This window comes from Lissotriton helveticus, chromosome 2_1, assembly GCF_964261635.1.
Source record: "Lissotriton helveticus chromosome 2_1, aLisHel1.1, whole genome shotgun sequence".
In the NCBI taxonomy this organism is placed as follows: Eukaryota; Metazoa; Chordata; class Amphibia; order Caudata; family Salamandridae; genus Lissotriton; species Lissotriton helveticus.
The window spans coordinates 1,127,905,486-1,127,930,622 of record NC_136059.1 but is presented as its reverse complement, the minus strand read 5'-3'; the positions used below and the strand labels follow the sequence as shown (position 1 = coordinate 1,127,930,622).

At 45.0% G+C, this 25,137-nt stretch overlaps 1 protein-coding gene across 1 annotated transcript in view; it reads left to right on the top strand.

Annotated features, from left to right (window-relative positions):
* Window positions 1-25,137, top strand: part of DENND4C (DENN domain containing 4C) — a 1,285,018-nt gene that overhangs the window by 189,631 nt on the left and 1,070,250 nt on the right. Inside the window, exons 3-4 of the mRNA XM_078675962.1 lie at window positions 364-673; window positions 14,349-14,601. Coding sequence (XP_078532088.1) covers window positions 378-673; window positions 14,349-14,601 — 549 coding nt within the window. The 5' untranslated portion in view covers window positions 364-377. The remainder of the gene's footprint in view (window positions 1-363; window positions 674-14,348; window positions 14,602-25,137) is intronic.

Here is a 25,137-nt window from a genome sequence, read left to right as displayed (position 1 = left end):
GGATAGCAATGACAAAACCAAAAGATCAGGTTCTACTATTGAAAGACCAGACCTATTTGCTTTGCCAAAGCTTGTATTGTTTCAAGCACTGTAACGTGAGGAGGGTCGGTGCAATGATTTTCAACTCTTAGCATCTTGGTTTCTAGGCATTCCCTGACCAGTAACCAGTGCGCTCTTAAGCCACAGCTTTTACACCACCTCGTAGAAGTGAATCCCTCTGTTGCGAGCCTCTAAAGGTGGTTAGTTAGTCAGTAAGGATTATGTGCAGTGCAAGTACTTCTGCTAAAATAAGTATTGCTCAAATCTTTCTATGTGTGTATTTTTTGAATAACTGATTAAACTTTTCTCTTGGCCTTTGTTTAGGGGCAAAAGCAGCCATGATGGAAGACTCGGGTCCCAGAGTGGCTGACTACTTCGTAGTTGCAGGCCTCACAGACACCTCCACACTGCTGGACCAGTACTTGGAAAGTAAGCCAGCGGGCCCCAAAGCTCCCATTACAGATATTGCTGTTATCATCAAGTCATCCGGCGAAGTGGTCCCTGAGGGCTACACCTGCATAGAAACCACTCCCACCGGCCTTCAAGCAAACCTGAACCACGGCAGCCTGAAGAGTCCAGAGCTCTTCATTTGTTACAAGAGGGAGCGGGACAAGCCACCTCTGACTGACATTGGGTGAGTAACTCTCAAAACTGTTTTTGGTTTTTAGGTCTCACCTAGGCAGCGCTTGCGCTGTCTCTTCGAGACATGCTGTATTCAGCATATGTGTATAAAGCACTACCTACTTCCCGCCCATCTTTTTAATTGGCTCCTGTCCCTGTCCTTTGCAAATAGTGGCTTTTCATTTGCCATTAGGCTTTGTAGTCCCTCCTTAGTACCTCCCCGTCTCTTTTTGTAACCTCCCATGAGGACACCCTCTATTACATGTATTTTTATGCCCTTGGTTTTAATTACAGTCTCAAGGCACTATTTTCTTAAAGGCCTTCAGACAGGACAATCACTTAGTCCTAAACTAGGTTGGCAGTGGTTACTTTATTTGCTAGAACATCTCACATTTATATTAGACCGTCTATAAATTTCCCTTCATCAGCTCCACATGGAGTACAGCCTAATCTTGAATTATATAATAATTATTTTGTCACATTTCAAAGCTACTAATTGTATACATGGACCTAGCTATTTGAATGTACTCGTGGTACTGTTTTGCATGCAATGCATTATGGGTAGGATGGATTTACCATATCTTCAAAGTTTATGATTCTCACTAGGGACCTTTAGGCACAGCTTGTGCTACTGCACCTAGACAAGCAGTGATGTTGCCTTGCTCATTAGGAACCTCTAGTTGCAGCTTGCTGTACTGCACCTACCACATCTCATTTATATTAGACCTTCTATAAATGTCCCTTCATCAGCTCCACATAGAGTATAACCTGATCTGGAATTAATATAATAATTATTTTGTCACATTTCAAAGCTACGAATTGTGTTGAATGAATTAATTTTTATTGTATGATTACTTAATCTTATACAAAATAATAGCATAAACCACAATAAAAATAAAAGCAAATGATATAAATATGCCGTAAAATTGTGTGATACACATTTAAAAAAAATATTTAGTTACATTAATTGCACGGCGAGGTTAACAACCTCCCCAGGTACACCGTCGCTGTGGTTTACATGACCGTTGTGAGGTGAAACAGCGCTTGAGCGAACGCCAAGCTATGCAGTGCATGAGCATACAATATTATAACATGCAAGCATGCATGACATTAAAATGTAGAGGGCAAAGGGCAATGATTGGTTCAACCTGTAGGAGTGGTGCTCTACCCGGCGCCAATTCCATGCTCAGTAGAGTATCAGCCTGTTCGCATGGTAGTACAGACAGCCCCACCCAGAGAGTTGGGCTGTTTGGAACTTGGTTTTACAAAAGACCCCACCGAGAGATTGTATGAGATTGCGGTATTAGGACAGAACTGTGTGTGAGCCCCTAGAGTGGTAGGAATCGCAAGATCCGTACTGTGTGGAGTGACAATCTATTTGGCGCGTGATTATGCAGAATGCCCCTCCAAGGGATTATACAGGGTTACTAAATGGAAGCAGAACCGTGTGCGGGCCCCTAGAGTTGTAAGACCTTTATCCATGCTGATGTGTGCCAGCGCGTGCCCTATGAATTGTACAGGCCCTTCAGATAAACTGTCCTTCATGCATGCCAGTCCTCCTTAATTGTCAGAAGTGCATCGTACATAGCTATGCTCGTTGTGACCAGTTCGTGTAAGATGCGCCTCCACTTGTAGTTCCCATGGCCCTTAGGGAGCTTCGACTTGTAAATTATGAACTTTAGTCTCCGTTGCTTGGGTAGTGCTTATGGTGCAGTTTGTGGATGTATTTTTTACATTCCATGTCCATCGCTGGAATATTGAACTCCAGCCGAATCGGAGTGCGCCTAGTTGAGTAGGGAAAATTAAATACCTTTCGGTAAGCCTTTATATGTAGTAGCTCCATTTTCTCAGTCAATTGGCCCGGGAAAACAAGGTGGCCATAACTCACAGCGGGTATCCGTTTAGCTTGCATAACCCCTAGGATACCCTCTGCAGAATGACTTTGTAGCCTGTAGTTTGATTTGCATAGCCCGTATGTGACCTTGGCTGCCATTGCTTCAACTGCCTTAGCCTGAAGTTGTATTTGCACTTTTTACTTATAGTTGTTGCTTATGAGAAGCAAGGCTGGCATCGCCTTATCTTGCCGATCATGCGACACGACACTGCTTGCCATGCACTTTAAAGCCAATCCGCTTTATGTACTTATTTACTTGCCGTGCCAACACGATAAAGACGACTTTATCACTGCTTGCCACAGGTTATCTTGCCGATCATGCGACACAACACTGCTTGCCACACACTTTAAAGCCAAGCCAATCTGCTTTATCTACTTATTTACTTGCCAACACTTTCTTTAAGTAATATTTAAATTCCATAACCAAGGATTTTTAGGAACGAGTTAGAGCATTTGCGATGATTTTATTTATGCTTTTGTAGTCTTTACAATAAGATATTTTTCCAAATTACGCTTAATGAAGAAAGAAATGCTTACCTTTCTTCCTAATGCCACTCGATAGTGAAAATTAAATATCAGTTCTTAAGGAAAGACTGCAGTACTAGGTTACTAGGTGCCCCACTTAAACATAGAATGTGCAGACAAGATTCTTATTATGTATACAAAGAACAGTTTAATAATTCCTTAATATAGGAACCAAGCAATACAAGTCACATAATTCAATACATTTGGAACACTGGGACCTATGTTGCACAGAATGTACATGATTTGCGATTACTAGTTGTTCATGAATTCTCCACTGATATAAATATTTGAAGGCCATAGATAATCAAAATCCTCCTGCCAAAAAAACTCACGATTTGCCTCCCAGTTTGGGGTTAGGGATTATTGATATTTCGAAACTTGTACGTCTGGTGAGTTAAAGGTGCTTGTGACACTATGTCGGCTGCTACAATTCCACTGGAGGCCCGATCTTATTACTTAGGGCAGCATACTGGTGTGAAATGTGTGTCCGCTGGTAAAGAATGGAGACACACGGGGACCACACAAGACTAGATTTGTCTCGAGCATAAGCCAGCCGGGCTATGGGACTCCATCCAGTGGGGCAGGAGAACTGCAAGATAGACTTGGAACTCTTCTTGCTGCTACCAGGGTCAATGAGGGGGTAAGGGGCCTGCTTACATGCTACCAGGAAGTGCTTCCAGTGGCTGCTCAGGAAAAGGCATGTTGGGTGCCTCATTAAGGTGAAGAAATCAAGCACCAATTGACACAGGAATGGAGGTGATCGCCAGGCAGAATCACCGCTTGATTCCTCTGCACATGCTGTTTGATCTTGGACAGCCCGACCCCTGTTTAAGGTGAGGACTACAGAGAAATTTCTTGGCACTTGTGCTCATGTCTGCTCTCTCTCTTGGTTTGCTCAGCACCTCAACACGGACAAGGTCTTTGGCAGCAGCGCTTCAGCAGAGCATCGGGCTTAATCCGAATTTAGAGTCAATGGGCGGCATTCTGCGCCGTGTTCAGGAAACATTGCAGCAAGGTGCAGCTACCCGAGTGAGCCTGCGATTATGAAGTACCACTGATGTGATGCCTATGTTTATCAGGGCGTGTCTGTATGTATGTTAGGATGAGAATGTCCACTTCAAGGTGATCGCGTGTGTGAGTGGCTCACTCTGAGAAACACTGCCCTGACTTAATTTGGCCCGGCAACACGCTAACCCAGTGTGTTCGACGTAGAGTCTGACACCTGTCCATTTTTATGCAACGTCCAACAGCTGTTCTGTGACCTGGAGGGGTGCTCAAAGCATGTTCTCCTTGTAGGTACTGACCCACTGGTGTCTCATTTAAAGCAGTGGTATTTGCTCTTGTTCCGAACAAAACCTCACTGACAAACCTTGGAATGGTAGCCCTCACTACCCTTCGAGTCCACTATGGAAAAGGTGGTACTTGGTCCCCTATGCAGGGCAACAGTTAAACAGATCGCAGAAAACCAGTGGTAATTGTCCTCCACCGCCATGGTGAAGGCTCAGCAGATCCGGTCTGCCGTGTGCTCTCTGAGACTGTAAAAGAAGACACAGTAACCGCTGACAAACCTTACGCAAAACATTTAATGCATATACCTGAAACTGTGAGTATACAAGCTGAAGGGGGATGTGGCTGTATAGTTTGACTATCAGTTTGGGTATCGGTTACATTTTCCAGCGCTTGCACATATTTTAAATTATAGTTTCCTGTTGAGTCCATTGTGAGAAAAATGTGTAATTACAACCATCTAATGTGATATTCTTTTGTGGTCCTGCCCCTGCTTGCAAATGTTTTTGAAGGAAATCCTTAATTACTTGAAGAGCTTACTGGGATACCTAATGTGCCCTCACCCTGCCATGATCTTATTGCACTCACGGCCCACATAATTCAAATATCTTGCTAAAAACAAGCATTGGCAAAGCCACTGTCACTCAATGGTGAGCTATTGGCCTTGGCAGTCTGGTGGGGGGTAGATAACGTTATGGTTTTAAAAAGCTTGTTAAAGCGGTCAGCACAGGCTGCTTTATAGCGATATTTGGGTAGAGATTGAAGAGGCTGGAGTGAGTGAGAGGAAAGGACTCCAAAAATGTTCAGTCATTCACTTGTACGTAGTAGCTTAAAACCCAATGCATAAAAAAACAGAAATGTCAAATAGAATCAAATAATTCTTTAAACCAACAAGCTTAGGACAATTCACTGGAGCTTACTGTGGTTACCTTTTAAGTCTGCCATTGGGGGCACAAGATATGGCCATGTCAGTGAGGACCAAGATCATTAAAGGAATGGTGGATCGGAAAAGGGTGAATTCATCACAGCACTTGCTTACAAGAAATGACTTGCTACAAAGAGTATGGAAATCTTAAATGTGCTGCTCCAGAACATAGTGGACCTTACTCTGCTCAAGTTAAAGCAATTCTTTTTATGAGAGGTAACCAGGCAGACTAGCTTCTTGCCGTGAGACTGAGAACACAACAAATCAATTAATTTATATCTAATTTTAAACAATAACCAATAATGAGCATGGAAAAAGGAAACGTTTCCAAACATTTTACGAATAAAACTGCACCGGAGTGGCCAGAACTGAGAGAGATGTAATGAAGCATCTCTTCCATATCCAAATCCCACAACTTCCCGAAGAATGGGTATCTAAACGTGATGAGCAATGGAAGTTAGGACTTAAAACCGTGACATGGAGTTGAATAAAAATCCAGGTCCCTGTGGGTAAACGGCTGTGTTTTTTACAAAACCTTTAAAATCCATCTCCTGGATCCACTCGAAATTATTTAAATCCTTCTTGCAATGTCAGTGGGTAATACCTTCCATGCACAAGGTAGATATCTCTCTTACCCCCCATTCCAGAGAGAGACTCTGGAGTGTAAAAACTATAGATCTCTATTATTGATTAATTTTGATTCACAGACCTTCACTAAGATAACTCCTCAACAGAAAGGATAGAATAATGCCTTTTTAGGTCTAGCCTGGCGTTGCAGCGCACATCGCTGCTCACCATGCGAGGGCTTCTTGTAAACGATACAATTTCGAAGGGGACTTGTAGCCCCGCCCCTCTTTTCCATTGGCTGGCGTCATTGTTGAGGGTAAACATCGGGCTTCTTTGTTACCGCCCTGTCCAATGGTCGGACGGCCCATCTGGACAGGCCGACGCCATCTTTGTTTGGCATGACGTAGGAGGGTGTGCTGGTAGCTTGTTTACTGGCTCCTCATTGGAAAGCCTACCCCCTCCTCCCTTCCCTTCCCCCATCCCAAACCAAACTTCCCAGAGTTGCGCTCTTCATTTTTTCATGGACTTCCCGAGGCGAAGGGCAAAGTTAGCTGCGCCTTGCTTATTTGTGTCAAAACAATATAAATAAAGGCAGATAATGCATGCCAAAACCTTCTATGTTTGGACCCCAACCCGCCACTTCCATCCAAGAGCTGAATATAAAATCTATCCATGTTTTCACTGGTGTGCAGCGTCAAAAAGGCTGATTTTTGACCTTTACAAAGCATAGGACTCGAAAAAATAATGCGCTGGCCCAGGAGCACGCAATTTGGTTAAGCAGTGAAGCGGAGATTAGGACGTGGCTCTCCTGTTTTCACATCCATTTAACCGCCAGCGCTCATTGCTTATGACCATAACACAGCATAGGAGTCGAAGAAATAATGCGTTTGCCCAGGAGCACGCAATTTGGTTAATCGGTGAAACCGAGATTAGGACGTGGCTCTCCTGTTTCCACGGCCATTTAACCGCCAGAGCGCATTGCTTGTGACTATAACACAGCATAGGACTGGAAAAAATAATGCATTTGCCCAGGAGCACGGAATTTGGTTAAACGGTGAAGCCGAGATTAGGACGTGGCTCTCCTGTTTCCACGGCCATTTAACTGCCAGAGTGCGTTACTTGTGACCTTAACACAGCATTTGACTTGAAGTAATAATGCGTTTGCCCAAGAGCACCCAATTTGGTTAAGTGATGAAGCCGAGATTAGGATGTGGCTCTCCTGTTTCCACGGCCATTTAACCGCCAGAGCGCATTGCTAAGGTCTAGCGAGCTTCCCGAATGAGTGACACTTGTGTATTTTTACAGGTTGGTTTTTGCTGGTATTAAGAAATCTTAGAAGTTGTTGTAAGTTTGTTGAAATGTATTTATATGTTCGGTTCTTTTCCAGTCGAACGTTATGATGAACATTATTAGCTTCAGCGTGATAAAGAACTGGGCACCAAAAGATAGTGATTTGCACACGTCACACAATTTGTTAAACAGCGTGCGCCAGGATTAGAACCCAAGTTTCTCCTTCCACACATTGATGGTCTCATAACGTTCAGTGATTGTTCTCTTGTCCGAGTGGTCTGCGCCCTTTGGTTGTTGGTAGTCAGTGGGCATTCCGTGTAGTTCATAAAAGCACGTGTATGTGTGAACGCATCAGGTCAGTGAAGTGTGTGTGTTTATTGGGTCTATGGCTGGCTGCAGTATCTGAGTTTGTAATTAGGTCTGTGTGGTATTTCTCGCTGAATGTTTAGAGGTCTTCACAGATAGGTAAAGCGTTGGGTTTATCTGTTTCTGTACTGCTCACGAAGTTTTACGTGGTCGGCTTACATTGGTGAAACTTCATGGTTGGATGTCAGATTCTGGGGGGCGATTTTTGTGTTTTGTGAAGTCCTTCTACAAGCAGTGAAAGTTCTGCAGTTTGCTGTGGCTGCTTCGGATTGTGGTTTTGGACTTTTTTGAAGGTTCTCTTTGATCCAGAGAGAGGATGTGGCCCAACGGCTACAGCTGCTGACCTCAAAGCGGGGGAACTGGGCTCGAGCCTCGGCAGGGATGCTGAACATCCTGTAATTCTGGGCAAATAACTTGATCTCCTTGTGCCTATCAAAAAACAAGCATTTGCAATGCAATAGGTCTCGCATTTACACAATTGTAAGCTATTGGCATTATAAATGACAATGCCTTTTATTTATCTTTTAAAAACGAAAACAAAAATAACCGGCATTGTTATTTGCAATGTCAGTAGCTCAAACTTTTGTAAATGCGAGACCTATTGCATTGCAAATGCTTGTTTGGTTGATGCATGTCTGGCGGTGAGTCATCAGATTTAACCAAGATAACCTTCTCCCTGGATGAAGCTGGACCCCCCCAAAGTGTTTTAAAAGCTTAAGCTATTGTGACTGAAATTGTAAGAGGTTCACAGATGAATATCTGGATATTGGTAATTTACCAAGCATCTGCAGCAACTCTGGATGACAATGGGACCCTCCATGAATCCCTGCAGGCTCATCTTGGGAGACTAGTTCTTGAAAGTCTAGTCTTCACCCACCTAGGGCTCACCAATATCATAGTTATAGGAACTTCCAGAAATTTCCTCACAATTTCTAGCGTAAGAGCAATTGACCGATTTTACTGTTCGTCCTTGCCCGTGGGTGTCAATTCTCACACATGTTCTGTTAAAAGCATCCGTTTGATTTCCCAGATACCTGGTGGAATTTAGAGTTCAGGTAAACAGCTGCACTACCAATCTTCCTGGCAACTAGTCTGCCTAATGATGCAAGGTAGAGTAGTCTTTTTCTACTTTATTTGAGGTTTGGAAGGGTGTACGATATGATGCGCTTGTTCTCTCCTGTCAAGAGGCAGGCTGATTTGGAATTCGAACATAGTGTTAAAGAGACACAAGCATTTTGAACCAATGGATTCCTGAAATGTGATGTGGAGTCATGGAAAACCGCCTTCTTAATTACCATAACTTTTGCCATATTCATTTTTGAACTTCAAGTCAAATGCAGCTCTGAATCGTACACAGTTTCGCATTGGGATTCTGGGGTACGTAGGACATAAGCAACATTCAACAGTATGAACTACAGTTCACTTGAATTACATTTATTTGCCATCTTAACTTCCACAACCCCATGCTTGCGTTAACGATGTTGCTGCATACTATTGAGGCATTCCAGGGCCAGTGTAGTTCAGTCTCTGCCATATTCCTGTAATAGTGATACAAAAGGGGATGATGGACGGAGCGTTTGAGCAAATCAAACACTCGCCCCCAGTCAACTGATCTGGGTTTAATCCATCACCATTCTTTAGCCCACTCAGCCACCCCATTTCAGACATGGCTATATGCAAATCAGTCTGACCCTGTGCCTCATGGGAACAGTCCAGCCCGAACTGCCAAGCCATGTCTTCCATGGACCGGAAACAAGCATCCTGGGACCGGTTTCGGATTCATAATCCTCATCAGCCAGGCTATCTTGAATCCAGTGGCCAAGTGAGCAAGGGACTCACGTCTGAGCATACCCTGCCACACTTAGGGCGAACAAAGCGATACAAAAGGGGATGATGGACAGAGCGTTTGAGCAAATCAAACACTCACCCCCAGTCAACTGATCTTGACAACCCCACACACTAAACTTGTACTAGTGTCAGCCTTGAGTATTCTAAGTGCTACGGAATGATTCCTGGTACCGAGCAATAAACACGCGGGTTTTAGCCATTTCTGTCTCTGTCCAAATTTCTGAGCTGGGTTTGGATAATTAGAGCAAAAGCTATGAGATGACTCAGTTTTAATAAATTTTTAATATACTCCAAGCTGCTAATGTTTAATATGCCTCTTAAATTATTTATTGTAACATGAATGTTTTTACTGTAACCAACCTTGCAAAATGTAAGATTTGTGAATTGTGGTTTTTCTTTAAAAATGTTGTATGTGCTTTTATGATATCTTGTATATCGAAATAAAGCTTTGATGGAAAAACAAAATGGATTCATGTAACTGCACACCTGCACAAGGATAATGGGCATGTATGTATACGTGTATGCACTCTTTGTATTGCACAGACCTAGTTGCATGGCGAAGTCTAGCTACTCATGCATATACCGAGGCTCTAGCAATCATAGTAATATTCCACGTTTCTGGTCTTGTAACCGCGGATTTGAGGAGCCACACGTTAGTGATTGGAGAGACTGTACCAACTAGAGCTGACAGATTCAACATAATATCTTGTCCTTTTGAAAGATGTGCAAGCAACTTGTCACTGAACTCAAAATGTGGTTAGTCCGCTTGTGTGCTTAGGTAACTAAATTACTTTTATTCTGTAATGATGTTCATGAGTCAATTGAAGGATTGTGGGCACATCATGAATAACTTACTTGAACCCTGGATTGTTTGTAAGCTTTATGCACAAGTGTTTAGTGTTGAACTGGCGAAGGGTGTTTTAGGATATTAGCACAGGACCACTTTCTGAATCCAGAATGGCTCATTTTCACAAATAGATTTTACAGGTTTTCTGCTCTTTTCCGTAAGTGCAAGCATATAGAACCATTAGTAGAAAATGACATCTATTTCATAAATACCGACGTAAATGTCCAAAAAATGTTCAACTCATTTGGTTTGGTAAATATTGCAGGTGATGATTTTAGAAATATAGTTCATTGTTGATGCTCTGCAGAAATCAAACTGATTTTTTGCTCAACCTCTTGTTTGTAACTTTGGGAAGACTAAGTATTTGGTCTAGGACCCTTTAATTAAAGAAATTGAATGCAATTTTGAAGGCAAACTTGCTCAAGAGTCAAAATGCTTCAGGACCAAATGTAATGTTAATGTAAGATAATGAAAAGTTAAATGGTCCTAATAACTTGCTGCACAGGATTTCAAATGTCGTGATTATTAGAAGACCGTCAATGCTACTAAAATGTGAGTTAATTAGCGAGTAGGTTCTGCGTTAAACTAACATTAGTGATCTTTTTATAGGCGGCATCACCACTGGAAGTTCTTTTCAGAGCAGTGAATTTTGTGTTTTATATTAAGTTGTCTCATGCACTATTTTTGAAATGTTATAGTCACCCCTCACCCCAGCGATGTTTACTTTTTCCCCACAAATTCCACAAAAAATTGTAAGTGGTTCTGCAAAGAATTGCTCCTGGGGAATGAAATACTTGAGTGATGTTGCAATCATGAGACTAAGCGCAGACACTCGAATGCTTACTATTATGCCGCCGCTGAAGAAAATCATTTTGAGTCGGAACGCTGAACATCACTAATCTATTTAACTCGATCACAGGCATTTTTTGAAGTTACACCCCGTCTTCTGTTAGTTTTTCGTGCTCTGCTGCTAAATTCAACAATGATGGGTTGCCTCTTTGGTTCATTTAGATATCAATTATTTTGGATCAATAGGTAAATGCCCTTACATTTGCATATAATGTATTTGTAATATGCCTCTGCACTCACTTCCTGTAGATAAATCAAAGCTTTGTGTCAGTTTGCATAGTTTTTTACATTGCCTTGCCCCATCTCCCTAGTCACAAACAAATGATCGCGCATGATTGTATGTGGCTACGCTTCTCACTAGGAGTGCATAATGCCATTGATTTTACAAATTATCCCAGCATCAAACCGAATTCGGTAGGGCTCCATTAGAAGCATCAATATCTAAACTCTATTTTTTATATTTCCTGTACGTCCATCTTGAAATGATGCAGCTCCCGCTGTGTTCTCCGCAGATGTTTCTAAATTGTACTTGGCTATCTGCTGGGCATAGCGGTCTAGAGAACCTTTAGATGAAAATGTCACTGTTCTAGTGGTCCAAAGCTTCATCTGTCTGTTTCATGATTCTAATAGTATTGAGAGAGTGGCCCCACATTTTACCAGATCGCTTTCCTAAATTAATTTTGTGGATTTGTGCATGGATCATTGCCTCGTAATTAGGGAAAGGGATGTATCGAATATTTCCCAAAATATACACATACAAAGTTTAGCTTAAAGTTTTTTCAAAGTATATATTATTTTTTAATATTTAGAGAATTTTTCAAGGCTATAACAATCCACAGAACAAACTAAAATGCAGCGTGGGACTCCTCTCAGTGATGGGGTTGTAGCCCGCACTGTGACTAGGTCACAGTGCGAGGAGGTTGCCCTGTGATGAAGCATGCCACCTGTGGGTGCATGAGGGAAATCGTCCTATAAAAGGGACACCCCATTAGCATCAGCTTTTTCTCACTTCCCTTTCATACAGACCCAGGGTTCTTTTCGTGTTGTGAATTGATTTGTGGGGACATAACCCATGCTGGTCTCTAAACCCCCCTCAGGCCTTCTTCTGTGTTGTGTCAATACAACTCTTTTTGCTCATTTTAGCACTTGGCTTTTAGTTCACTCCCAATGAACGCCGTTCAAAGTGTTTATTCCTGTGCATTACACGCTCTGATTAAACCCTATACTGTAGCTGATGTCATGTAGAGGGAACAGAATCTACTTGTTGGAAAAGAAGCTTATTTATTTCCTGAAACCACGTGATTTATTGCTCTCGTAATCAGACCGTTGTTGCCTGGCATTCACTGGAAGACTCATGAAGTTGCAACTTAGGCCACAAGGGATATCATGTACACCATGATTGGTCTACTGTACGTCAACTATTCCTCCCTGTCCACTGCTTACCATTTTAAGTACTGTTATACCTGCTTCTCAGCCAGTGCGACTGGGATGTGGAATGTTGGTGTGTGGTAATGCTGTGGAATGTTGGGTGAGTGAGAGTCAGTTGAAGAATGGGCTAAGCAGCAAGAAGGTTGCTCCTGGTGGGGCTCTTCATGATAACTACCTAATAAACATACTACATAATTTACGTGTTGACTACTGGACTTCTTTGAAATAGAGTAAAGACCTTACCGGTCTACAATGTGACGAGATTGGGATGGGGAAATTGAGCCACAGGCTTACAGTAGCTCTGCAAACTTGGTAGTCACAGCTCCTGACCCTTTCCTAACTGAGTGGAGAATCTTTAGAGAAATGGAGTCTGAAGAAAATCTAGCAGGGACATCGACAGTTGGGCCACTGAAACTGGTCTCTGAGTCAGGTGGCTGGCAGCTGGACGGTTGAGATGCAGGGTAGCATTTGCCCTGCCTGGAAGGTAGGGTAACTACTGGTAACGGTTCCACCATTGCATGTGCATTGCCAAACCAGAGCGCAAGTGCATGGCCACCGGCCTGTCTCACTCTGCTGATCTGCCCTTTCTAGCCTGGGTGACGATCTGTATGGATTGATCAAGGTAATTTGTAGTCCCATTGGCATGATGGACCTCACCACACTGCCATGAATACCTTGTCTTGGGTTAGCATGTATAGGCAAGCACCCAGGGCAGCTCTAACATTTTTGATTGGGACCGGTCCAGGAAGACACTAAAGAGGACTGGTCCTGTGAAATGTTTGCTAGTGTTGTCCACTGGCAATCTCTGTCACATATAATATTTGATTGTGTATTGATCAAAGGAGGAGCTGTTATGGTCCTTTATTAGACTGGATGTGCATACTTACTGTGAGCGCAAGTACTACATGTAGCCGGCCAATATATTTTAGATAAATGTACATTCCCTCAGTTTCTTTTAGACGTTTCACAGCATTGAAAAGGTACTTCACAAAATGCAACTAACGACTGACTGCCAATTTTCAGCGGGAGGCAGTCATTTATGGGCAAACTTATGTTTTGCATCAGACATCATTTAGTAGATTCTTTGATCAATACTTGTACTTTGTACACTTACTATTCTGCATACTTGTATGCAGGTGTTAATGGCAAAAGCTGAAACAAATCAAATGATTGATTATGTTAGTTATTCCTTCTCCGTGTGTGATCAAAGTGTGCACGGATCCTGCCCTTGTGTAATACACGCTGGTTGGGTTTTACTGAATCTTAAGACTTTTAAACTATAACTAAATAATTTGTGATTAGGTGTTGGTAAAACATAAGGTGCAAACACGGTTTTAAAGGGAAAGCACTGTTATTCCAGTTAGCAACATCTTTGAACATCTTGGAATACGGATTATGAAAATCCTTACACCTTTGTGTTATGTACCTTTTCATCTTTAAATATTACCCTGGCTTAAGGTTTAGCAGTGGAATCCTTCTTTCCGCATTCTTTCTGCCGGAATAGCTGTATTTTATGTGCCAGGTTATACACTCTGTGCCCTTTATGATAACAGAAGTGCAGTATTGTCATATATCAAGGGTAATGAGAGGATCAAAGAGAGATGTTCCCCCTATAGTGAGCTGATGCGTGGACTGATTGCACCTGCTGCTTAGGGTCGCTTTTGTACGTAGTTACGTTCATAGTAGCCTATAATGAAGTCAGGGAATGTTTGTGTATCCTCCCAAAATTCCATGGGTCGTTGGTGCATGTGAGGTTCACAGAGGTATTTGCTTTCCTTGCATAAAAATGCATTCAGAAATCATGCTCGCTTTTTGTCTGCTCAGATTGAATGCATTGTACCTGTGTTTGTTCCTGCCTGCAGAGTTCTGTATGATGGGAAGGAACGACCACTTCCGGGCTGTGAAACTGTCCAGGCCACGCCCTACGGCCGCTGTGCCAATGTCAACAACAGCTCAGCTGCCTCCCAACGAATATTTATTACCTATCGAAGAGCTCCTCTCATCCGACCTCAGAACTCTTTGGCTGTGACTGATATCTGTGTTATTGTCTCCAGCAAAGGAGAGACTCCTCCTCACACCTTCTGCAAAGTCGATAAGACCCTGAACTGTGGATTGGTAAGTAAGTGTAAGCAATGCACCGACTGAGATCTTACAAAAAAACTTAGAAGCAATGTTTTAATAGTTGAGGCAGTCGCCCGTTTTCTTCCTAAAACGCGTCTCTTAAATTCTGATTTCTATTTTGACAGTTTGGTTTGAGTTTCCGTCAAATAAGTGAATGCCTTTATGTTGCACTCAAAACACCTGCACACTTTCTCTGCCTGTGAACATTAGAAAAGTAGGAATTTAGCAGATTTTGAAAGAGGGATGAGAAGAGCAACACCACATCTGAATTTTCTGATCTAATCAGACCCTTAATATATATTATAGATTTTTGTTTTAGAAATGGAAATGTTTATGACAATTGGTTGGTTGACCGAACTACTGTTGCATGATTGTAGTTTAGCCTACAGATAAGGGGCCCAGGATGCAGAAAACATTTAAACTCCATGCAGACAACACCATAGCGCATCTTTATGCCTGTAAGCAAGTGCAATGCTGTCCTGAGGCCAGTGATTTGAAATTTATTACCTTCTCAAAACTGGAGTCATGCAATGACTGCTTTGGTTGACTAAAATCCATTGAATGTCAGATTCGGAGAGCCCAGCATATAACAAATTAAAGTAGCCTAGGGACCTCCGAGTTGCTTGTGACCGACTGAAAGCTTACTAAACACGAGACAGTAGCAAATGGATGTGGAACATATACCAGCGCGTTGTTCAGATACTCACAAACTGAGTTTCCCTGCCACAGCAAAAAAGATGCATTGATGTTCGGCTCCAGACCTTGTTATGGCAACCAGCTAAACCAGTGACAGGGCTCCACTCTCACTTACGTGGTATAGCACTGGACTCTGCAACACACACAGTCTCTCTATTTTCTTTAGCATAAGCCGGGGTAGCCAGACGGTTCGAGTTCCTGATAACAGAAACCAGGGTGGTAGTTAGGTGTAGCTTCTTGGCATCTCATTTAGCATGCCTGCTTCCTATGGTTTCTCTGTTGGGCAGTCACGTGATATTTTCAACCACCTGATCATGGACTTAATTGTGCTTTCCAGTAATCCTGCTTCATGTTCATAACTACGTAACAGACAAGTGCATCACAAGCCATCTTTTTTTTCGCTTTTTTCCAGGCTATATGCTTTTATCCAGTGTCAGATTACCTGTTCTGGGCAGCCTAAGTTTTTCTTCTACGTCCATCAATAGAATGTCAGTGTCCGTGAGGAACTTTCAGCCTTGGGCTAAATCACCATGAATGCCGCTGTTGGACAAAATTCTTCCACTGCTTGCAGGATTTTGAGGATCATTGTTTGAGGCTGTATTAATGTGAATAAGAGATCGTCCCCACATAATGCCAACACTGCTGTTGCATGTCTGACATGCCTTTATATACACAGATGGAAATGATAGAAGTCAAATCAAATCAAATCAAAACCAACTTTATTCGGTTTTTCATAATTGTAGAAATACCATAAAAGTTCATAAAATACATTTTATTCAGTTTTCTCAGTTTATAAAAAAACGGTTAAAAATTTAGTTATTGCTATACAGTGAAAAACAATTTAGATAAAAATCACCATTCATAAAATTATGACCATAACATGCAATTTTTCGATAGCTTCATTGGTCCTCTATTATGCAAACACCAAGACTCATCTTTGTTAAAGATTTAAACGATGGCGAATACAGAATTTAAGGAAGCGCGCCATCGCTTTTGCTATTATTTCGTCTTCGAGGTACTGAAGCGCCAAATATGCTGGACGGCATTGGCGCAGGCCCCAGTTTTTCAGTATGGGCAATAGCCAGCGCCTCCGTGGTATTGTATAAAATTTACAAAAAAGTATTGTATGTATGGTCGATTGTATCGAAACAGAATCACAAGGGTATGGGTTTGATTTTGATGACCATTCGTTATAAGAGGGAAAAGAGACCATTAAATGAAACATATTAAGTCTAAAACGTGTCAGCAGCAATTTTTCAAATTGAGTTAATCTGTACATCAAATAGGGTTCAATGGAAAACACAGTCTGAGCTAATAAGCCCTGTTGAACAGAGGGTTTCTCTATCTCTTTTAGCAGGCGTACCTGGCCCAAATGTGCCAGGCATGCTTTTCTTAGATCCGCCTTGGAGATCTCAGTTATTGATAATGGCTCTATAAAAAAAATGTCATACCCTAAGTCTGTTAATAATGCTTTGACATATGCTAACCATTTTATCTTTCCACAGTGATCAAGTGTCTGGATGTCTTGTACAATTGATCTTGTTAGATGGCATTGTTCAGTTGCCCAAATTCGACGCCACAGCATTACTGGTTGGGTTTTTATGGTGTCTGATAGGTAATCTATGCCCAACTCTAAGTGACAGGCATATGTGGAGGAACTCCTCGGTACTCCAAGTAGGTATCTTACAAAAGAATTTTCTATTTTTTGCAGTTCGTCCACATTTGCAAGATCCCATATCCCAGCCCCGTACGTAGAATAGATAGAAGTCAATTGTAGGGCAAACATGGTGGTAAGTGCTGTCGTGGAAATCAGTTTAAATAAAAAACGGTTTACCGTCACACACACAGCTGACCCTGCTGTATTCTCAGAATCAGGAGCAAATCATCACAAATATTAATCACATTCTATATCCAAGTTCAGTCAATAATGAGTAATTGAAGATTTTAAAGGTTTTATTACTTAAAAGTTTAGTAAATTCTTTATTCAGAATCCTAAATTTTATTCTGAATAGTTTAAAATCGTCTTTTACAGAATGTATAAAGTAGTAATGATTAATTCAATCAAAGTACAAAGCATTAAGCATGTTCCATAAAGGAAGAAAATGCCTATTCTAAGAATGGGACGAAAAGGTGTCAGTCAGAACCCATAAAGAGTTCAAGCTCGAAAGTGAGTGCGATCCAGCATAAAGCTCAAATATATCCAAAGAGCAATGAATCAAAGCAGAACTTCCCATTATGAATGTTCAGGAATCTCCGTAGAGCCTCAAAGCAATAAGGAATAGGGCAGGGGAAAAATGTGTAGTATCAGAAGCAACCTCAATCAATAGGATAGCAGTAGAGTTGGGGAACTGCATAGAATGCATGGAAAAGCGCTTAAATGGGGTGGCAAGAGTGTTGTTGGCCTACTCTAGAAACACATACTATTATAAATTGTCAAAAACAATGTTGCAGTTAGTGGTGCATCTCCTCCTCCTCTCGTCCAAAAATCTTTCAGGGTTTTTCCTGACAACCAGTTCACTCCTCGGGTCTCACACAAGAGTACAATACTGCTCAGACCATAACCTTCGAGTATACAACTTTGTTGTTTCGAAATCCAAATTCACATGAGGTTTCTTTAATTTAAACATCCTTTGTCACCAATAGGACTCCATTTCCATCCTTCTGATAAAGGAATTTGTATGTCAACAATGCTGCTTTGAACCTCTTTGAGACCTAAATCTGAAAGAAACATGCTAGTGATAGATTTCTTACCTTAGAATAACCCCCAGGTGTCAGACTGGATCCGGAAAGCTTTCGTCAGCATTACCCCTACGCGTCAGTAGGCGTCGTCGTATGGCTCCGCGTACGTCGTTGGCATTGTAGTCGCTGAGATGACGTTGCTGGGAGCTACTCAGACGCGCCCGCGCGCGCTGACGAAGTGCTTTCTTTTTCTGCGACAACAAGCCCAGATTTGAAGAGAGCAGTACCCCCAGTCAATTTTTGACTGACCTTTTTGGGACTTTTGTCTCTGTTTTTTTAGTCTTTGACTCGTGGTGTGTAGGGAGGCCCGGTTTTAAGTCCTAGGGGGCTTGTCCCCGCACACTGTCAGTGACTGATCCGCACCATGAGTGTCTCTACTGTCTTGGGCACGACCACGACTGAGAGTCATGCCCCGAATGTAGGGCCTTGGCTCCAAAAACTTTGCGGGAGCGGTCCCCAAAGTTGCTAGAGGCCCGGAAGTCGGCTCCGTGCCGTTCAAGGTCCCGGTCCCGTGGGAGGTCAAGGGACCGGTCGCGGAGCCGCCATCGACATTGTGTGCTTCGCCTTACCTGATTCCGAGTGCGAAGACTTCGTCGAATGATGGTGAAGAAGCGATGTCGCTCTTCGCCTTCCCTTAGCCTGTCATGCGACACGGCTAAGGGTGCGGGTGGTGCCGCCTACGCAGTTGCCGATGGCCTACCCGCCCTTTCCGGGTCGATCGGCGACTCCGGCCCAGCTGCAGGAGTTCCTGTCAGCCATGGCACACGTCTTTGGCCCGTCGGGCCCCGTCGGCACGCCTTCGGGCCCGTGGGTCCGACTGGGTGTCTTCGCTATTCTAAGTTGTTGGCTCCAGCTCGACGTCGTTGACGACTGCGATCTCGACGCCGAAAGACCCCCATGGATCCAAGCTTGGATCCCAGCCGATGTCGGTCAGCATAGTACGACCTCCACCGACATCGCGGCGCCGTCGGCCAGCTCCCTGACCCACGCCACCCCCGGCTTCCACCCCGACGTGGAGACGGTGCCGGACCGGTGTCGGTCGATCGCCGATTCTGACGCCGATGGGGAATTTCTATCCCTTTCTCCATTCACCTCCTTCTTTTCCGCCTGCCTGGCAGGTTGTGGAGGACAGGAAGGACAGGGAGGACTGGGAGGGGTCTGAGGACTCTCTCGCAGCCCAGTGTGAGTTAGACCCAGACTGGGAAGAGGACATGGAGGATGCAGGTGACCTGGAATTTACTCCAGAACCTGGCACACTATCTCCTCCTACCTTGGCTACGGAGGAGAGTGAGACCTATTCTGTGATGTTGCGTAGGGCGGCTGAGGCTCTCCACCTCGAGCACCCTACGGTGGCCGTCCGGACTAACCTCCTGACAGAAGTGCTTCGGCCGGCATCTTCCTCTACGGAGCTGCTGCTGCCCTTTAATGATGCACTTTTGGACGTTCTTTTGGGCACCTGGTCCAGGCCCAACACAGGGGCTCCTGTGGATAAGAACGTGGCCCAACGTCCCCAAGTGCATTCCCTTCCGCACTTCCGAACAGGGAATTCAAGAAACGAACAATTTGTGAAGAAAATGTTTACTTCCACCAGTTCAGGCCTGCGGTCTGTGAACACCGCATGCCTCTTGGGCCGTTGTTCCCATTCTGTATGGGACACGGTGGCGCAGGTGCTGCCTCGGTGTTATTGCTGAGGAGAGAGACGCAGCCAAGTTCACGATCCGTGGCCTTGACACCGCCAACTCACTGGGCAGAGCGATTTCCTCGACAGTGGCACTACATCGCCATGCCTGGCTGAGGACGACTGGCTTTTCCAGGGATGTCCAGAACACTCTGATGGACATGCCCTTTGATGGCACTCGCCTTTTTGGCTACAAGGCAGACAGCGCGTTGGAGCGTTTTAAAGACTCGCGGGCTACGGCCAGGTCCTTAGGCCTTTCGACCACGCGCACTCCTTCTGCTTTTCGCTCCTTTCGAGGCCAAGGAAGGGGCACCCAAACATGTTCGTTTCAGAGCCACAGGCCTGCGCAGCAACAGTCTCAGCACAGCCGCAGACGTGGGACCCGCACAGGTGGGTCACGGGGCCAGCAGGCGGGTCAGTCCACCACCTCCCCTGCAGCCACTGCCGCCAAACCTTCCTAGTCCGGTGTTTCAGGGCCACCACATGCCAGTGAGTGGCAGGATTCGCCATCACCTCACCCACTGGCGCTCCATCACTTCGGACCGGTGGGTTCTGCAGATTGTCATACGGGGCTATTCTCTCCCCTTCGAGACTACCCCTCCAGCCATGCCACCTCAGTAACACTGCATGTCGGGGGATCACTTGGCACTTCTCCAGCAGGAAGTTGCACCCCTCTTGGCCAAGGGGGCCATCAAGCGTGTTCCGACGCCAGAAGTAGGTCGTGGTTGCTACTCCCACTACTTCATGGTTCCGAAAAAGGACAAGGGCCAGCGACCTATTTTAGACCTTCGGAACGTCAATCGCTTCCTCCGGAAGGAGAAGTTCAAGATGTTCACACTTGCTCAGGTCTTGTCTGCCCTAGACCAGCAAGACTGGATGGTAGCGTTGGATGTGCAGTTCGCTTACTTTCATATCCCCGTCCTGCCGGCCCACCGGCGTTACCTGCGGTTCACGGTAGGCCACGAGCACTTTCAGTTCACCCTGCTCCTTTTTGGCCTTACCAGCGCCCCTCGGTGTTCACAAAAGTGATGCTGGTGGCTGCAGCTCATCTGTGCAGATCAGGGGTTTCAGTCTTCCCCTGTCTTGACGACTGGATGTTGGAGGCGGGCTCGACCCAGACAGTTATCTCCCACCTCCAGACTACAGCAATCTCTGGCATTTGCTGGGGTTCTCCATCAACGTGCCGAAGTTGCACCTGATTCCCTCTCAGACGCTCCTTTTCATCGGAGCGGTTCTGGACACTGCGCAGTTTCAGTTTTATCCTCCCGAACAGTGAGTCCAGGACATTCGTGCTATGATTCTGATCTTTCGGCCCTTGTCCTAGGTTTCTGTCAGGATGACCTTGAGGTTGATGGGCAGCTGAGAGTCTGAAATTAAAGGCCTAAACGTTGCAGCTGGCACTAAGTGCTGCGCAGCTGTGCAGGACAAGGTAGGGGCAAAGGAGTGTGTCTCACTCCTGGGTTAAACCAGCATTAGAAATGCAATCGGGCTCGGATTTATTTGAGTTTGAGCTAATGGCATTGTAAATGCCAATGTCTTTTTGCCATGTGTTATGGAGTGTCTGCATGTGGTGTGTAGTGGAAGTATGTTTGTTGAATTGTAATTTTACCAATGGTGGCATGCTGTGCTTTATATGAATATGTTTAAAAGTAAAGTGTACCATACTGCGATTGCTTGGTGGAAAAGTGCACTGCCGGCTGGAGGTGTGTGTGCCTGGTGGAAGGGTGCACTGACGGCTGGTGGGTGTGTGCTTGGTAAAAGCGTGCACAGATGGATGATGGTTGTTGGTGTTTGTGCATGGTGAAAGCATTAATTGACGGCTGGGGGTGTGTTGTTGTGTGTGTTGTTTTCTGTGTGCTGGTGAGTGTGTGGTGGTGAGTCTGTGGGGGTGAGCCTGGGGAGTGAGTGTGGTGGTGAGTGTGTTGTGTTGAGTGGTGACAAGTGTGTGGTGTTGAGAGACTGAGGTGTGTGGTTTGTGTGTGCGTTATGTGTGTGTGGTGTATGTATACACGGTGCGGCTGGAAAGGCGCTCCTGACCCGTGCAAATCTCTACACATCACACCCCCACAGCCACAGAAACCCGACAAAGGGCTGCCGGCCCGAGCGGCTGATTAAGTCTGCTTACAAGCGGCATACCTCCTGGCAAAAAGAGTTGCATGGCAGCGAAGTCAAGCGGGCAGTCAGACTGTGTAGGGCACGTGTTTGTGTGTGTCTGACCGTTTGTGTGGGTGGTTGTCGGGTTTCTCGCTCTATAAACACTGATGTTTGCATGACCTGCATTTATTCCGAACAGTAGTATTGGATTCATATTTGGGTATTTACTAGTGTGGCCCCAGCACTATAAACAGACATGTCAGTCTGTCTGCAAGGCATGCAGTTATTCTAAATTGTTTCTAATTGGTACGACGCAACCTATTCCCTTACAAACTGTGATGCCAGTATGCCCGCACCACCTACATTTATTCTGTATATGACTGGTACTTTTGGTGTATTCTAATACAGCGAGGCCTCCCTCGCTATACAAACACTGGTGCCAGTATGGTGGCAAGACCTGCATTTACTCTGCATGCTAATGGTGGTAGCTGTCTACCTGGTTCTAACACAGCATGCATGCTACAGCTCGCTCAACAATCGGTGATGTCACTGTGCCCACATTCCCCCTATGCAGTCTGAAGATTAGTATTTGATTTCTAGTTGGTTCTAGTGCAACGTGTTTTCGTGCTCTATAGACACTGCTGTTGATTTCTGCCTGGTCGTAATGCAGCTGATGTGTCTGGGTCGGCATACCTGCACGACCTGCCTTTATTCAAGCACGTCTGTAAAAAGACGAACGCCACGCTCACTTTCCCCCCCTCTGGGGCCGAAGATATTATTTCAGGTTTTTTTAAGTCAACAATTTAGATGAAAAAAGAGCTAAACATATGACCGGAACTAAACAAATAGCATTTTAATCCACCCACTGCGTTCCCACACAAGCGTTTATAAAACATCACTGAGGGTATAAAATACAGCTAGTCAAAAGTGTGATTGTTTTTCTAAATGAAAAGGCTTTTATCTACGACTCCATCTAAACCAACTAACAGGAACATACATCTTTGCATGAGTATATTTCACATACAGTATGAGCGAACAGTACGTCTTTACAGCTTGTTAGGCCGCCGTCCCCTCACCCTGACGCCGTTTTGCTGCCCTCTGGTCACGCGGGCACCTTGGAGGGCCAGAGGCCTGATCTGGCGTCGGAGTTCCGTTGTTTCCGCCGGACCGAGGCTTAGCTTCGATGGTGGTGAGTCGGTTTGCTCGAAGGTTTTAGTTAATTGTGCCATTTCGGGTGAGGGGACAGCTGGGGGTTCAGAGGCCTATGCCATCTCCAGTGCCCGGTCGTGGGTTTTCGGGGGCATGTGTGCCTGTCTCGCGTGTATGGGCCCGCGGGTGATGTGTTCTTGCCTGGTTATGGTGCGCTATGTAAGCGCTGCTAGTACTGTGGGTTCAGTTCGCAGTGATTGACTTTCCTCCCGGTCAGAAGGTCTTTCCATACGAGTGGGGGTGCCGGGGTCGAGCGCGATATCCGGTGCAGGGCATCGGTTAGATCCGATGGCATGGGGATTCGCTGGTGTGGGCCCGCGCTAGTTTGGTATGGGCACGGTTTCCACGGAGATGCCATGGATGGTGAGATTCAGCTTGCCGCACTTCTTGGTCGCAGTTATCGTTTCCGTGTATTTCCACGCCCTTCTAAAGACTATTGGGGTAGGCGGTGTCTGGCCGTTTTTTGGTTCGTCCGGCTGTCGCCATCATATCGTGGTCTGGCGTCGGGTTGTTCCGGGGAGTGTGTGGGCACTGTAGCGATGTGTCTCCCTCTTTCTGTCTGTGGCTCCGTGTGGGAGTTTGATGCACTGGTCGTGGTGGTGACGGTTTAAGGCGTCTGTGTTGCAACGCACCGCTATTTATGGCGCTGGGGCTGGTGAGGAGTTGTTTGGGGAGAAGGTTGGAGCTCTGGTAGCATAATTGTTGTGCGGGAAAGGCTCCGATAACTTTTGCGCTACCTCAAGCCCAGAACAGAAATAGCGAGTCATTGGCGACGTTGTGATCTCTTCCGAGGTTTTTGTATTCAGACCGCTTTTACACGGTAATCGGAACCGGCCATGAAGCATTTGCTTAAATACAGCGCTCTGGGGTTTCTGCCTCAAAATGCTGGCTGAATCAGCGCAGCGCGTCGGGTTCCCTGTGGCAGATCTCTGGTTACAGAGGGCGCCGTAATGCAGAAGGTTTATATCTCCCCACTTCCTCAAAAATAATATTTACGTGACCCGCTGTCATATTCGAAAATGAGAAAAAGCATGGCGACAAAATATAAACATGTATAACAATAACACGTGTAATCGACGCATGCACACACAATATCAATAAAATGCACATGGAACATGCGCCCTTTACCTCGATCTCTCCTCTCCAAATACTCTGCAGCCGCTATCAACCGCTGGATGTTGATCATGTGCACACCATCCATGTTTAAATCGTTTTAAAATGATTTAAAAATAATCCCTCAAAAGGTCGACCGAGTTCAAAAAAATGAGCGTACTGGTTCCTTTTCGAGTACATTTGAAATTAAAAAATGCACCGTTGCTTATCGCCTCCACGGGGGAAATATCGCAGCAGCCGATTAAAACAAGGAAGCTGCGCGCTGAGCGCTGCAGAATTGTGAACGCGCCCGGCCATCTGTATTCACTAACGGAGGCACCCTGACAGCTCCTAATTATAATTTATGTACTTCTTTGCGCAAGCACGCACGAAATATGCCCAAAATGGCGGAACAAAACTACATTTACCCTATCACTTCAAGCCTATTAAAACGAAAACACAAGGAAGACGAATCACTGACCAGATGACAGAAAACCCTAAGGAATGTGTGGAATTCCTCTCACCAAGGCCCTAGGAGATACTTCTTTTTTTTCTCCTCTAACATTAGTTCTCTAACTCCTCCCAGTTTCACTGGGGAGGAGTCCGAGCCCTAAAAAGCATGTCCCTTAAAATAAAGAGTCCTAAACGGTGCAGCTACCCACTAATTGCTGGGCAGCTGGAAAAGTTAACAATGCAGCATGGGCCCTCAGTGGCACTCGGGACGAAACTGCGCCCAAACGTGGGAGCCCTCTAGGCTCTGAAAATAAGCTGAGTGCACAGCGTGTGAGCCCTCTAGGCTCTAGGGGTACTGGGGCCAAAATCATTTGGGAGCCACTTGGGCTCTTAAAAATACATATGCCCCCTGGGACTGGGGCCCTCAGGGGTAAGAAGTCGGGCCCTCTGGCCCCTTAAACAATCATGGCCACTTGGGAGCGGCCCACTGGCTAGCGGGGCCGCTCAGAGAATCAGCAGGAGCGCAGGGACCAAGAGGGGCCCCTTCAGGACAAGGATCACCACGGTAG